This window comes from Mauremys mutica, chromosome 3 (genome assembly GCF_020497125.1).
Source record: "Mauremys mutica isolate MM-2020 ecotype Southern chromosome 3, ASM2049712v1, whole genome shotgun sequence".
NCBI lineage: Eukaryota > Metazoa > Chordata > Testudines > Geoemydidae > Mauremys > Mauremys mutica.
In genome coordinates this window covers 46,043,263-46,060,370 of record NC_059074.1, presented here as the reverse complement: position 1 = coordinate 46,060,370, position 17,108 = coordinate 46,043,263, and the positions used below count along the sequence as shown (strand labels likewise).

General features: G+C 38.7%; 2 protein-coding genes across 12 annotated transcripts in view; one reads left to right on the top strand and one right to left on the bottom strand.

The window, feature by feature from the left end:
* The window catches only part of MCPH1 (microcephalin 1), a 220,576-nt gene that overhangs the window by 64,195 nt on the left and 139,273 nt on the right, over positions 1-17,108 (bottom strand). The gene's annotated exons all lie outside the window — the stretch shown is intronic.
* Positions 1-17,108, top strand: part of ANGPT2 (angiopoietin 2) — a 76,958-nt gene that overhangs the window by 17,952 nt on the left and 41,898 nt on the right. For all 3 annotated transcript variants that reach the window (XM_045008999.1, XM_045008998.1, XM_045008997.1), the window contains one exon: positions 14,473-14,628. In XM_045008999.1, coding sequence (XP_044864934.1) covers positions 14,473-14,628 — 156 coding nt within the window. The remainder of the gene's footprint in view (positions 1-14,472; positions 14,629-17,108) is intronic.

Here is a 17,108-nt window from a genome sequence, read left to right as displayed (position 1 = left end):
CTACTACTTAAACTCCATTACCTCTCCATCCCTCTGCTTCTGGGTCCTCAGCCTAGTCCACTCTTTCCTCACCAGGCCAATTTACCCTAAAGCAACCATTTTTTGGTGGCCTCAGAGTGTGGCCAACAACCCCTGCTGGTGGCCGCTCTGACAATTTTTCCAAGCCAAAGCCCTGCCACCCCAGGCTGAAGCCCAGAGCTGGAGCCCGCTGAGCACACACACTGACCCCATGTGTCTGCAGAGGCGCTGCTCAGAGCCCGCAGGAGGCTGTGTGGTGCTAGGCGCTGAGCGGCTGACGGTGCCAGCAAACACCAAGACAGCCAGGAGCAACAGCTGGGCATTGCAGGGAGGGAGGGGCCACTACTTTCTCCCCCCCCCCATCTCTCTGCCCAGGAGGCTGTCTTGGCCACAGAAAAATCCCCTGGTGGCTGCATGCGGCCATGATGGTCACATTTGAGAAATGCTGCCCTAAAGAATTGATGACCTGGTCCTCTGGTGACCTCCTCTAGCAATGGCACTCTCTTTGGCAGTGTCTCCCACCCGAGGATGTTTTTTGAGGGAACACTACTTCCTGCAGTCTCTCTCCTCAGTGAAGATTGTTCCCAACAACTCCCCCAGGGCCCCAGATCTTGGCAGCAGCTCCCGCAGGTGGCGGCACCTTCATCCTATGGTAGCTCCTGTCCTGATAGTTGCCTCTTCATTTCTCAGTAGATGTGGTGGGAGCTTCCCTTGGCCTGCTGCCAGGGGCAATGGCTTCCACTTTATCCAGAGAGTGGCTGCTCTTGATTCTGGGAAGTGTGGAGGAGGCAGCTTCATTTATAGAGTAGTGGCAGATCTGGCTCCTGACTTTCAGGAGTCCTCGCTGGAGTTGTACACAAGAGGCAACACTATTATATGACTGCCCTGCTTTCTGTGGACCATCAGTGATCCAGAGATCAAAGTTTGGAAGGAAGACACTGAAGATGACAAATGCAGGATTTTTGTGTGGGTGCCTTTTTAACAAAATAAATAAGGACAACCACCTCGAAAGCAGCAGCCTATTGAGGTGGGAAGTCTTTTAAATTAAGGTGATAACATTTATAAATAATTTCTATCGAGCGTCAATGTTAAGCACAGAACTAGGCAGTATTCCCATCATTAGCATTTGCAGTGTTGTGTTTTAAGAGGTATTACATGTCACCTACAGGAGGACTTTAATCTTCTTCCAGATATTTGTATTTCTTAGTTCTTAGGCAGAATAGAATCCTAACTGTTCTTCAGGTTGGAATACTTTGAAAGCTCTAACCGTGCAGAGGGAACAATAAAAGGAAAGGAGTAAAAAAAAATACCACTTGGCAAACAAACATATTAAGTTGCAAAGTATTCAGCTTGTGTACTTTGTAGTAGGGTGGTCTTACAAGGTACTTCCCAGCTAAATTTTTCTGAAAGACCTACTATTTAGCGCAATCTGGTCCACTTAAAGGTCAAACATTTTCTCTTCAGAAGTACTGTTAGGAGCCTCAGGGATGTCATCTCTGACAAGTTTGTTTTAGTACTATCCAGAGAGGTTAACTCCATAAGGGGCAGGTAAATCCTTCCCACCTTTCCTTCTGTTTGGTGGTGAAATTTTAACAAGAGGCTCCCAGGACCTGCTATAAAACATCAATAAGGGAAACAACCTAGAGAGAGTTACTACAATCTGTAAAGAAAAATCTCTGCAATTAATAACTTCAAAAAAAATGTTGACACTGGGAGGAGCATTACAACACATATTGTTAGTAATAAAATGTAATCCACTAAAAGTGAACATCAGCAAACGACAGTGTATGCAGTGGTTCAAAATACTACACGTTCAAAACCATGCCTGTCTTCATCTTAAAAAAAAGTAAGTGGCTGATTTTCTCATGGAAGTTTCTTCAGAAAGAGGAGGCTTATTTTATAAAATGTTATTGACTTGGAGTCAAAAGTGTTCCAGAGTTTAAGGAATATTGTGAATGTTTTCAGTGCTTCAGTCTGGAAAATGCCAATAATTCTGCATCTAACTGGTTCACACTAGAAAGTACGCTAAGAACACACTTTTGAAATGAGACCCAAATTTTATAAGAGGGACTAATTGTGTTCTCCAGCTTTCTAACTCATTTGATCTCTGAACTCCAAATCATTCTTTCTTCTGGTGCAGGTGCGAAGTAAGATTACTGCTTCCCTGAAAAGCACTACTATAGAATATCAGAGCAAATTATGAATGCCTAGCATTTCCACTACTAGCACATTTTGAAAGGTTTTTACTTTTTACCTCCTAAAATAATTCAGTTATAATAGCTCAATTCATGTCAGGAGACATTTGTAAAACAGGGTATCTTCTCAAAGGAGAAGTTTATAACAGACTTCAGTGGATGTGGGAACTAAAGTACAATAAAAAGATAACGAAAGAGCTTAATCCCAAGTAGCTCCACTAACTTCCTAAAATCTTCATGATTTTAGTAAATTAGTTGGACAATGCCTGTATGCATACAGACCCCTGAGCATCCGTGGTGATAAGTACCACTAATGAAACAAACCACCTATAATCTATTTGTTCTAACCAGTTCACTGTCCTGCTGAAAATAGACTAAGCGAGTAGCAAAGGATTACTTTACATCTTGAGTACTGACAGTTTATTCAGACCGTATGCTCTTCAGGGCAGGAACACGTCTTTATACCTGTCTGCAAAAGGTCCAAGCTCATTGCTGGTGCTGTACAAATATTACTAATACTGACAATGTAAAGGTTTTAGATACCCCACATCCTCTCCAGAAAAGTTAGAATATTTAATTTGTTATAATGAACATTTGGCCTGACACGAATCTTGAATAAAAAGTTAAGTAACATGTGGCCAAAGTTACTTATATACGTTGTAAGCGAGGAGTCCTAACTCTAAATAGCTTAAAGTGGTTTGGATGAACCCATTCATTATGTTCACACAAGACTTTTTATACACATTCCAGTGAATAGCAGGAGCACCACTGACTCACTGTCTTCCTGGCTTCATTGCTACTGAACTTCGGCAAAATGCCATTAATGACTCAGACATTTATTTATTTATTTGTCCTTTATTTTTAGACTAATGGGAACTTTATGAATTCCTTCCCTGCCTTCTAAGAGCAAATGCCACTTAGCTTTGATCCTGAAAAACAGTGTTTTAGAATAAAAGCTCAGGTAATTTCATCTATTTCTAATTATATATAGGTTGTGCGGTTTTTTGCTTTTATTGATATACAGTATTTACACATTGGGTTTTATACAGAAAGTGATTAAAACTATTACAATGTTTTCTAGAATGAACGTATTTGCTGAGACTATTTAAAGAAATCCCAAGCATAGAAATTAAAATAGATATGAATCTAGTTTCATTTACAGTCTAGCGTATACTAAAGAAAAAAAATATATATCCACCCCAATGTTAACTATCTTCAAGGATATAAAATACCTTCATTCTCTTTTAAATGGCAAACTATTTAGGAAAAAAATATGATTTGCATATGTGAGATTACAAATTGCAATATTTGGAATTGTGAAGAGCTTTTGGATATCTTGAGACCTGAAAATCCCTCTCTACCTACTGCGTACTCTTGCAGTTAGCTCAAAATATCTAAGAGAAATATTCATATCATGCTGCAAAATCTTTTAGTATTGAAAAGTTCCACATAAACCACTGTGCTTTCAGATGAAACTATATCTCTTGCATCCGACGAAGTGGGTATTCACCCACGAAAGCTCATGCTCCAAAACGACTGTTAGTCTATAAGGTGCCACAGGATTCTTTGCTGCTTTCTCTTGAGATGGTCATTCTTTATAAAAGCTTGTGAAGACAATGGAGGTATTTATATTCATTAGGTTTCATGTCATTAATGGGAGATTTGATTTTCATCTTTATCTAAACAGTTTATTTCCCTGAAGGATATCCCTCAGGGATATCATTTGCTTTTATGAGCTTATTTACTATTCTAAATACCATCACTTAAACCCTTAGCATTTTATTATAAAATTGTATTGTGAACATTTTCCAATATGTCCCAATGCATATCCAGATATTATTAATGTATGTTTCTTTAACTTTTTTTTTGGACAACAGAAAAGAGAGATGAGAGAAAAGCTTAGCAGGAGGCCTGGCCTGGCACAAATACACTCAGTAGGGCATGTAAAGAACTAATACTGTAGGCTTCTCAAGCATTTCCACATGCGTTCTCAAGAGGATTATTTTTCCCTTGTGAAACAGAAGTCTAAAGGGACTTCCTGCCCTAAGCATCAACAGCAACAAACCAGATTTAAATTGACAACACTGCAAACAATTTTAAACTGACTTTCTTCCAGCCTGAAATCATGTGCTTGTTTTATAGTCTATTCATTTTTCTTCAAAGTTACAGAACACTAAATTCCTGTTTCCGTTTAGACTTTTAGTAAAATGGCATAAGATTTATTTTATTTTTCTAATACTGTTGCAACAAAAACCTCATGTTACATACTTTTAATTGGGAATTTTTATACAAAGAGAACATGTATCACAAACAGGCAAATGAAGCTAGCTTTTTTCTTTTTAAACATGAAGATAATACTTTAACATTTGTTTCCTTAGGTCCAGTAATATAAATGGAACATGAAAGTGCTAGCAATATTTTCAATTTATGCTTCCATTTTAGTTAATGGTAACATTGACAGAAAATGAAAACAGATATGGAGGTAAAGAAAACTAGAATGTTCACAAAATAGAAATCTTAACAGTGTTTAGCCTTCGTATTACTGAGAAGTTACAGCCATGCAGAGACAAATGTGAGCAAATTAATGCAGAGTATGGTGAGAACAATTAGTATAATTTTTCATTCCTTCTATACTACAGTATACATGATAGCTAAATCTGAGTTCAGGAACCCCACTGTCAAAGACTGGCTTAAGATTTCTCAAATTTGATAATTCTGGAAAAATGTTTCTGTACCTGTAAGAATGATGAAAACTTGTATGCTCGTATGTTTAACCAAACTATACTTTTTCTTTTGTACAAAGACTGGAATATATTTCACGGTTATACATTGTTATATATTGACATACAAGAAATCTCACCTCAAGCAACACTTAGTGTAGCTTTTAATTTTGAATAAAAACATAAAATGTAATATTTAATCTCTTATCTTTAAATTAAAAAACACAGTCATTGAAATTATGTTGATTTCAGAGACTTGTATTTTAAGTCTATGTACACTATGATCTCCAGGCTGAGCAAGAATGCACCTGTGGGTTAGCACTCCCAGGAGTTCTACCAGAGCCACCTAAACTAATTCCCTCTGCCACATCTGTACATTTGGGAGAAGTGCTTTAAAAGATGTTCCAGGTTGTGTGACAGATGCTACCTCATGTGACTCAGTCAGCCAGTGAGAAACTGAAGGGGGCCATACAGCAGACACTCTGAAATGGGCAAGATAGTGAGACCAAGGCCCAGTTGAATTAGAGGTATAGAGGGGTTTTTTTGTTGTTTTTTTGTAAGAGAGTACTGTGACTCTTTCAGTCTCTCTTCATTTTGTCCAATAAGTCTAGAGAATTAGAAACAACAGGAAGCTTAGACAACGTAGTGAATGCAGTATAGAGAAACAAAGCAATTATACATATTTTCCTAACTAAAAATTATGCAGACCTTGTTTTACTTTAGTTTTTTCCCCTCAGATTTTTTCTAAACCAATTTAGGAGACTAATTGCACAAAATAATTACTATGTTCCGTAATGTACGCCATGTTGGTCTCAGGATATTATTGATACAAGGTGGCTGAAGTAATATCTTTTACTGGATCAACTTCTGTTGGTGAAAGAAACACCAACCTTACCACCATGGAAGTCACCTATCTATATACACCAACATCACTCAATGATGGCATCACTGCCTGCCTCATATATTTACCAGATAATGGACAACCCTGAGATATCTACCCCAATTACATGGTCAAACTCATCCATTTCATCCTCACACACAACGATTTTACAGTCAAGAACAAAACACTTTGTCCAAACTATAAGGATAGCCATGGATACAAGGATGGCTACCCAGTATGCCAACCACTTTGTGGGCCACCTTGAAGAAGAATTTCTGGTTGAATGCACCATAAAACCAATGATATACTTGAGCTACATTGATGATATTTCATTCTCTGGAGGGATAACCTAAACTCCCTCACAGGATTTCCACCACAACTTCAACAACCCTACCACCAATCATAGAATATCAGGGTTGGAAGGGATCTCAGGAGGTCATCTAGTCCAACCCCCTGCTCAAAGCAGGACCAATTCCCAACTAAATCATCCCAGCCAGGGCTTTGTCAAGCCTGACCTTAAAAACCTCTAAGGAAGGAGATTCCACCACCTCCCTAGGTAACCCATTCCAGTGCTTCACCACTCTCCGAGTGAAAAAGTTTTTCCTAATATCCAACCTAAACGTCCCCTACTGCAACTTGAGACCATTAGTCATTGTTCTGTCATCAGGTACCACTGAAAACAGTCTAGATCCATCCTCTTTGGAACCCCTTTTCAGGTAGTTGAATGCAGCTATCAAATCCCCCCTCATTCTTCTCTTCTGCAGACTAAACAATCCCAGTTCCCTCAGCCTCTTCTCATAAGTCATGTGCTCCAGCCCCCTAATCATTTTTGTTGCCCTCCGCTGGATTCTTTCCAATTTTCTACATCCTTCTTGTAGTGTGGGGCCCAAAACTGGACACAGTACTCCAGATGAGGCCTCACCAATGTCGAATAGAGGGGAATGATCACGTCCCTCGATCTGCTGGCAATGCCCCTACTTATACAGCCCAAAATGCCGTTAGCCTTCTTGGCAACAAGGGCACACTGTTAACTCATATCCAGCTTCTCGTCCACTGTAACCCTTAGGTCCTTTTCTGCAGAACCGTAGTAGGATTCAAGTGGTTCCAAGTAGTAACGACAGAACAAAGTGAATTACCAAGCAAAATAAAACAAAACACGCAAATCTAAGCCTAATACAGTAATACAACTGAATACAGATAAAATCTCACCCTGAAAGATGTTTCCATAAGTCTCTTTCACAGACTGGATGCCTTTCTAGTCTGGACACAATCCTTTCCCCTGGTACAGCCCTTGTTCCAGCTCAGGTGGTAGCTAGGGGATTCCTCATGATGGCTGTCTCACTTTGTTCTGTTCCACCCATTTATATATTTTTTGGGTAAGGCGGGAATCCTTTGTCCCTCTTTGGGTTCCCACCCCCTCCTTCTCAATGGAAAGGTACCAGGTTAAAGATGGATTCCATTTCAGGTGACATGATCACATGTCACTGTAAGACTTCATTACCCACAAGCCAGGACACGCATATACAAGAAGACTTACAAGTACTGTAAAACACAGCCATCTGCAGTCAATTGTCCTGGTTGATGGGAGTCATCAAGATTCCAAACCAACATTAATGGCCCACATTGTGCATAATTACAGTAGGCCCTCAGAGTTATATTTCATATTTCTAGTTTCAGATACAAGAGTGGTACATTTATACAAATAGGATGACTGCACTCAGTAGATTATAAGCTTTTCAATGATACCTTACAAGAGACCTTTTGCATGAAGCATATTTATATTCACACCCATTAGCATATTTTCATAAAATCATATAGAATGTGTCACAACCACTATAGCTATTTCTTGGGGAAGGGATTAATAGCAATGCTGAAAAACAGGATTAACTATAAAAAGAGGGTCTGAAATGGCCGCCTCAAACTCTTGCCTCCTCTGCTGAAAATATGGAGGTTTGCTATGTCTCCTACTTTCATGTCTCACCATTTGTCAGAAAAAAGAAAAGGAGGGGAGAGAGCAGGGCTTTAAACAAATGATAGGAAAATGATCAACTGACATTGCAGGCCTCTTGACCACAGGGAGAGGATGACTTTGTGAGGACACCTCCTCTTACTGCTATCCTTACAACGGACCACTGTTAGGCCAAATCTACACTTAAACATTTTTCTGGTATAGCAGTTAGGGGAGTGATTTTTTTTTTAAAGACAATATTTCCATAATGGCAAAAGCCCTATTCTAGATGGAGTTATACCACCCAAAAAGTGCTTTTGATGGTATAGTTTATTTCCTTTGGGGATCCAGTATAAACTATATTGGGAGAGTTTGCTGGTATAGCTGTACTGGCAAACCTACTGTGCTACAGATAAGTTCTAAGTCTATTCCGTTAGGTGTCCTTATGGGCATGAAACTGTTTTTAGTTTCTCGGAAAACCTCTGCTATGCTCAAAAAATTCTCCTCTCTACATCCCTGCAACAAACTGAGGTAAGCAGCTTAGGCACCTTTTCTTGTTTTTTTCCCCCTCACACCTCTCTTCTCTGAGTTTACTCCTCAGATATTTCTTCACATGTGAGTGAGCAGTTCAGGCTTTCCTCTTCTGCCGTCCAATCAATGTACCAAGCTTAATGAATTCTTCAGCTCTATTTTTCTCTTAGGAGGTTGGGTGCAGAACATTTCTGTTCTCTTTAGCTCTTTATTGTCAACTTTTCCTGCTGTCTATTGGGTGTGCACTTTCCCAGAGGGCTGAAATCTCTCAATGACCTACTAGCTACAGCTTTCTCTTCTTAACTGCATCTCCTTTCTTGTAGAATCTGGGAGATGTCTTTGGGAGCCTGAATGGTCATTTTAGTGCAGACGACCCAACCTCAGATAGCCATCAATAGAATATGAGACTATGTTTACCCTACAGACCTTACAGTGGTACAGCTATACTGCTACAGCTGTGCCGCTGTAAGGTCTCACTAGTAGCTGCTCTTTGCTGGCAGGAGAGAACCACGCCAATGAGTGGCATTAGCTATGTCGGCAGGAGAGCCTCTCCATGCCAGCACTTTTGTCAGTGAAACTATGTCGGTCAGGAGTGTGTTTTTTCACACCCCTGACTCACAAAAGTTTTACTGACAAAAGTGGTAGTATAGACAAAGCCTAAGGGTACGTCTACCCGGATTGGCGGGCAGCAATCGATCCAGCGGGGGTCGATTTATCATGTCTAGTCTAGATGCAATAACTCGACCCCTGAGTGCTCTCCCATCAACTCCTGTACTCCACTGCCACGAGAGGTGCAGCAGCAGTCAACTCATTGTGGTGAAGACGCCACGATAAGTCGATCTAAGTACGTCCACTTCAGCTACATTATTCAAGTAGCTGAAGTTGCGTAACTTAGATTGATTCTCCACCCAGTGTAGACCAGGCCTAAGGCTACACTGAGGATTTCACAGAAATTGTGTACCATTTCACCAATAGAAATGAAGCTCCAACAAGGTTAACTGTGGTAGAGGCACGAGTGTAGTTCAGCTGCAGGCATTTTTACCATTGTTGCTAGTACCAGAGGAGCTGTGTCAGTGCTAAAGTATCTGTGGGAGATTTCCCTAAAATCCTCAGTGTCGTCAGGGATTATAATCACACTGCATGCACAGTAGTATCAGAATGCTATAAAGAAATAAGCAAGCAGTTAATAGTAATTGCTGTGGGTTCTCTTCTCTCCTCCCATCTCATCCTGCGGAGAGGTAATTTGTATTAGATTTGTGTTTTCTGGACTGAAAACTAAATAAAAGATCATGCTCAATTCAACAGCAGATATCAAATACTCCAACCAATTTGTTAACATCATGCTTTAATCATAGTTACCATAATAACTTATTTCCACCTACTATTATTTTCACTCCCTCCTTACAGGTACTAACATCTTAAAACTAGATGTTAAAATACAAATGTTGTTAACTGTGTTATAAATTAGATTAATACCCATTATTAATAATGTTATATTAATAAAAATGAGAAGCTTAATTTACATTCACTAATTGTATTCTGATGATACTTTACATCCATCTTTCTTAGGTTCCACAATAAATGAGCTAATCTGTTTCCCTTTTGTTTTAGTTTTTAGTCAATTTCATCGTCAAGTCCTCCTACTATGGCAAGGCTTCATTAGTTGGATTACAAGGGTGGGTTAGGGACTCATGGTTCATGGCACATGTCTATCTTTCTAGGGCATAAACGAGGCTGTTAGCAGGATGAGCCTACTTTGATTAAAAAGTTTGTTCGCTCCAGCCAGGATTCTTTGAGACTGAGATCTGCATCATGTACTATATGCTTATTTGTGTCATTCATGGGGGTTGGCACTTGACAAAGTAGGGATTTTAATGTGTGTATTAATAAAACAATAATTGCTGCCAAGAACATGAATGTTTAGTAGTTTAGATAAACCATTTAGCATTCAAGAAAACAAAACCAAAATCTCATTTATAATTTTTAATGGATTAAGTACAAATTAAAATGTCTCCAAGAAAGCGCAAATCATTTGTTAGTCTATTAGCAAAGTTGTTCTATAAGATGAACACAAACTAAACAACATGGATCACAAAGATTCTTCATTTAACTAAGAATTGGAATTGGCAAGTCAATTCTTTCTGCAGTGATTAATAATATACTCAAACCAACAGCTGAAAGAATTTTCCATTAGCAGATACTACATCTTTTTCTTTCCCTCACCAATTTCAAGCTTGCTGTTTGTTTAAAATAAAATCTTGGCTATAATAATGATGTTTTAGAATGTGGTCCAATATGATTGATCTGCCCTCATTCTTTTGGCAACTTAAGTTAAATATTTCTGTCAATTTTATAATTTAATATGATTTGCAGTAATAAGGGATGACAGTCCAGATTTTACATCTAAATAAAGTGCTTTATGTGTGTGTCTAAAAATGTTTTATCCTGGTTGTACTAAAAGCCTTAACTATGAAATAAATTAATTTTTAAAGTATTTTTTGAACTCTTTCTAAAAGCTTTGGGATCGAAACCTGTGTTAAAAGGGTTACTTTTCTGTGAATTCACTCAGGGTTACTTTATTTAATTAGGTGTCATTAACATGTATTTAACATATGTTTTTTACACAAAAATGTCATCCAGTACCAACGTCCATGATAAAAAAACCTTGGAAAATATCACTACATAGTGCAGTCAGAATATTGTCATATTGTGCCTTCTTTCAAATTCTATCAGATATCTACCACCTTTCCCCGATCCTTCAAAACAAAACCTTAGAAGTCTATTTATTATGTGGTTCTGTGAGTTGTGCTTCTTTTTAAGGTTAAACTGAATTTTGCATTTAAAAACAGGAATGTAACCACTTTACTATGTATGACAAATACTGTGTATTCTCTCCAAAATTACAGCACTTTTGAGTACACAGATTTTCTGGGAATTTACAGGTAAATCAGTTTCTGAATTAAAATAAATATAAAAAACAGGTCATTAAAAAAATTTCACAGCTGGAGTTTGACCATTTCCCCCACAAAAATCTTAATGTAATAACAGAGATGCGGAATTCTCATAAAGTTAACACTCACTGAAGTCTCATGTATTGACTATGGTTAGAGACTTTTTCTCTTACAAGCAGCAGTAAAAAGAGAAAAGAGGGTTTGTGCACTATATTTAACCTCATAAAGATGTTGGGTTTTGAGAGAGATGCTCAATTCTAATTCCAAAGCACTGGGAAAACACATGGCTCTTCAGCAAACAGGGGTTTCTTTCTTTTTTTCTTACTTCTTCTGAACGGCCTCTATACTTTATAAGCCTGTGAAGCTTCAGAAATTCTGAAATGCAATTTGGAGATGCCAGCTTCCTTTCTTTCTTTAACAGGTTTCATCATAGAGACCAAAACCTCTCAGATCCTCAGGGAGAAAGTTTTTATTTATTTATTTTACTCAAATAAACTCTAAAACCATGAGATTTTGAAAGAATACCTTTTTTTTTAACTCACATAGTACTGAAATCCATAAAATGATTTTAAAAAGAGTCCATTTTAACCCTTCATCTCAGACTCTCGATTTGGTTTTGTGAATGGTTTTGAATTAAACAAGATATAGGCACAGCCTGGCAGCTTCAGACTATTAAGAATGAACCCTTCAAAATGTGTTGGATTCTAAAAGGAATTTCATTGATTCCTTAGGGTGACAAATATAGTTGTACTTTTAACCCTGCAACTCTAAACTTACAATGTTAAGATGAACAAGAGACTGGACCAAAGAAAAGTGTCTTAATATTTCATATTCCTGGAACTTGGTATCCCAGGTTCTCTTTTAAATGCAGATTTTCAGCCTTGAAGTTGATACCATAGGTTTTGGAAACCCCCTCAACCCCCACACCCTGGTGATGCATGTTGCCTTAAATAATAGTTCATTAATAGCTTACATTATCAGAGCTCCAAAGTCTTTTTTTTTTACATCCAAATCACTGAACAGACTTTCAGCCCTAGAAATGGATACTTAAAAATTCAACAAATACTTGCTCAGAGAAAAAGAAAAGTTTGTTTCACTTGTGTTCATGCCCCTTTCTGTGAATATTCTAGTGAACTAAGCAGGGTGGATTTGATTTAAATCACTAGTCAGGAAGACTCGATTTATTCATGGATTTCACATAAAAGTGCATTCTGGAATATGCTGCTCAAACAGTTTCACTTTTGTTTCTACTGCCTGTCCCTTCCTTCTCACATTTATCTCCAGACTTCTTCTCCTTATCCAGATCTATTCCGTCCCCAACAATCTTTTATTAGTTGAACTTTTTGAAACTTTGCACCTTTAGAGAGAGGTAAGAGATTGACTCTGTGTACACAAATTTGTAGAGGGACAATAGGGTTGAGGTCTGTTATTTCTCACCTCTATATATTATTTATTTATTTAAAACATTTTTTACTGTTAACAAGCATGTTATCTCTGGAGAGACAAATCCACAGTTTGAGAACTGCAATACTAAGCATCTCTGATGGTATCTTCTAGACTGAGCACTGAGTCCCATTGGATAGATAGAAAGATTAACCTAAATAATCTATACAGAAGCCCCTGTAACTCCATATAATTGGGTCCCTAATCCATGAACTATTGGAACTCATTTACAAATTTTTTCTTAAACATTACATGACTATATTGTCTCATACTATAGAATTAGAATTTATAATTCCCATTCCATGTTGAGATATCTTTGAGCTATAATGTATCTTAATTAAAACCATCTTTAGATGGGTTTTTCCCTCAAAAAGCATTATCAAAAATCTGATTTAAATAAAAAAACGTGAATAATTCCATTGACATCAATGAGACTACCCACACAATTAAGCATCTTGCCAAATCAGGTTCCAATTTACCACCAGAAATTTTTGCCAAAAGAACAACTTCTAATGATTACAGAAAACATTCAAAGAAAGTGGACTTTGAATTCGCCTTCATTGATGTTTTTACTAGAAAGCTGATCTAAATGATCTAAATGACTCATCCCCATTCAGGAAATAAATATGCCATGTGACCTATATCTCCAGTCAAAAGAGCAAACCGATTATGAGCAAACTACAAACCAGGAATTATTTGCAGAAATTATGCAGAGAATAATTCTGAATAAATTTGAGAAAAATCAAACTGCTGTCAGACAATTCAGAGAGACTGAAAGATGCTATCAAATTATTTGAAACCGTACCTGTCCTCTAACTAGTTCCTTGAGAGCATGTGCATGCTCTATTTGGTATAAGGACTACAAAAAAGTCTATTTGGTCATTGGAGTGATTTTAGAATTAAATAATTTCAGCAGCTTTTATTTTTGCATTCCTAGACATGTGGTGTTTATAGTAACCAAAATGGCTCACCCTGGGTTTCATCCGTTTGAAAGGCTCTTGAATAATACACACACACAAATAAATAAATAATCGGACTTCATCTCTGATCTTTAACATTTAATCATGCAGCTAAAAAATGCTCTTCAAAATATTTCTGAAGTCTTGAAACAGGAAGGTGACTAAATTCTTAGGCCTTTGTCTTCTAAAAATGTCCATGGTGCAGCTCCTCTGGTAGTAACAATGGTGGGAGTGCTAGTATAGACAAGGTTCAAAGTGGCTGCCAGCATTTTAACCTTGGTTATTTCTAAACCTGGCCAGAATAGGTCTACACAATAGTGGTTAACTCTGGTGGCCACAAGATTCTTAACTCGGCATGCACTCCTGCCATTGCTCCCTGCGGTGGAGCTAAATCCATGTTAGCAACTAAGGCCTGGGCTACACTAGCGGGGGGGTTTGAACTAAGATACGCAACTTCAGCTACACGAATAGTGTAGCTGAAGTCAAAGTATCGTAGTTCGACTTACCTGGCCATCCTCACGGCGGCGAGTCAACTGCCACGGCTCCCCCGTTGACTCCGCTTACTCCTCCCGAGGTGGAGTACGGGCATCGATTCAGGAATCAATTTATTGCGTCTCATCTGGACAAGATAAATCAATCCCCAATACATCAAACACTACCTGCCGATTCGGCGGGTAGTATAGATGTACCCTAAGGGAAATTTTTCACAAAAAAGTCTGATAGACAAGGCCTTTGAGGAGATTGATTTAGCAACCTAGTCTGCATGTTGACTGTACTCTTAAACAAAAATGTAAAGAAAGCAATTATCTTCTTTCTTTTCCCCATAGCTTGAGAATTACATCCAAGACAATATGAAGAAGGAAATGGTAGAGATCCAGCAAAATGCAGTGCAGAATCAGACTGCAGTAATGATTGAAATAGGCACAAACCTACTGAATCAAACAGCTGAACAGACCCGCAAGTTGACAGATGTTGAAGCTCAAGTAAGTAATAAATTTCAGATTCTCATTGACGTTAGTGGGTTTGGAACAACCCATACAAGGGATCGTTATAATAGGGAAATTTTAAAATGTTAGCTGCATATTTCTTTAATAAATAATACACTTAAAACCTCCAAGATATGCCCCAGCCTAAACTGAGTAATCATATGACCTGCTGCAACCCATACTACTTCCCCTTCCTGATTATTCACCTCCCATTTGTGAGGTCACAGCTAAACTGGGGTTTTAATCTTCTTTGGGACAGGGACCATGCTTCTGATCTGTTAAATGACTTTGTACGTTTCAGAGTACTGTAAAAATAAAAATGATTCTTATTTCTGAACTTTATTTTATTTTTTCCTAATCAATAAGTGTTCTCCATGATAGCTTATTCTCTCCTTGTGAATACTGCTGTGAGATCATAATGAATCTAGGATAATCACAGTCATCTCCACCATAAGGCACTAACATCTGTTGTATCAACCAGGCAAGGTACTAACAAACTTCAACAGGACTTTATTTTTAAAGTGGAAACCTCTTTACCAAGCTGCTGCTACACCCTCTGTAACTCTCACTCTGTCTCCTCAACTCCTCCCCCTCCTTCCTGTTTCCTGTCCTTTCAGACTCCCAACAGCCAGTGCGCCCAGTTCTAATAATTACAAGCAACATCTAAACACCAAATTCCCTCCTCTTAAGAAACTCTCCCAATTAAAATAAACATTGTTGTTCTAACCACAGGAACAAATAGGAAACAAGACACTATACTATTGGCAGAAATATTACACTGAAAACACTGTAGATACTACATAACATAGTCTTTAGTCCAGACAGGTGGTCATCTGGGTCTGACAGGCCGTCTCTCAAGCCCTGGTTCCAATGCGATGTCTTGTTGTGTTGATACTACGGCGAAGTCATCCAATGCAGACTGGGTGTTAGCATAATCTCCTCTTGGTGCATAGGCAGGTGCAAGATAAGAAGCATTCCATACCCACCCATCAGAAAGTCGATAGGTGTAAGGTCCCTCTATGATTTTAAGAGGAGCTGTGTATTTATGGTCCCCTTTGCATAAAATTCCAGGTTTTCATATTCTAACGAAGAAATCACACTCACACTTTGGTTCCTTAGCACCCTGCCGCTTGTCTGTGAAAGTCTTATTCTTTGCTTGGTTCTGTCCAACTGTTTCTCTTACATCATCCTCAGTTGGGGCCTCAGGTCATGCCTTTAACAATCCAGCAATGTTCAGTTTAGTATTCATCTGTTTCCCATGCAGTAACTCTGCAGGTGATCTTTGCGTTGTGGCATGTCATGTAGCCCGGTATGCTTGCAAGAAATCAGTAGTGAAGGGTATCCACAATCACCCTTCCAGTTCAGCCATTTGCAAACTCTCTTTCAAACTTCTCTTAAACCGTTCGATTTCCCCCATTGGCTTGAGGGTAATATAGGGATGACCTTCTGTGTAAAGTGTTCATCTCTGCTAGAAAGGTTTCAAACTCCAGGGAAGTAAATTGACTACCATTATCTGAAACCAGTTCTTTGAGGTTATCTTCCCTGCTAAAAACTGAAGAGAGAAACTTAATTACTGTAGCAGAAGAGATTTGCGATGTAAACGCTACCTCAGGCCATTTACTGAAATAGTCTATTAAAGTGATGGCATAATGACAGTCAATTGGAGTAGTATCAAAAGGTCCTACAATGTCAATCGCCACTTTTCCCCATGCAGATTCAGGAAAAGGAACAGACTGTAATGGAGGGGTACATGTCTTTGCTGTCGTATCATGCATTTGGCAAGAGACACAGGATTTTATGAGTGCTTCAGTTTGAGAGTCCATCCCTGGCCACCAATACAGATCCCGTAGTCGTTGTTTGGTTCTGACAATTCCTTGATGAGTATCGTGTGCCAGGTGTATGAGTTTTGACTGTAATTCTTCTGGCACAAGTAGCCGGTGTGTAGCTCATAGCACACAGCCATCGAGCAAAGAAAGTTCATCCCAAACTCTAAAATAAGGCAGCAAAACTGGGTCAAGGTTTTTAGGGTTACTGGGCCATCTCTTTGTCAGAAATTCCCACAGTTTTTATTGAATTGGACAAGCTGAACAAACAAAATTGTTCTGTTGTAACTGCAGTAAGAGTGCTTGTAATAAGCGGAACTACTACATCCTCATCCTCCGGTGGACCATCTGGTGAAGGCAAAGGCAGGTGAGAAAGGCAATCAGCTACCACATTTTTGTTTCCAGGCTTACATTCCAGTTCATAATTGAAAGAGAGTAGTCTTGCAGACCATCTAGCAATATGATATCCTGTACTTTCCAGTCCTTTCTGGTGAGCAACGTCATGAAAGGGCTGTGATCTGTGCACAACTTGAACGTCAAGTATCAGAGGGGTAGCCGTGTTAGTCTGGTTCTGTAGAAGCAGCAAAGAATCCTGTGGCACCTTATAGACTAACAGACGTTTTGCAGCATGAGCTTTCGTGGGTGAATACCCAC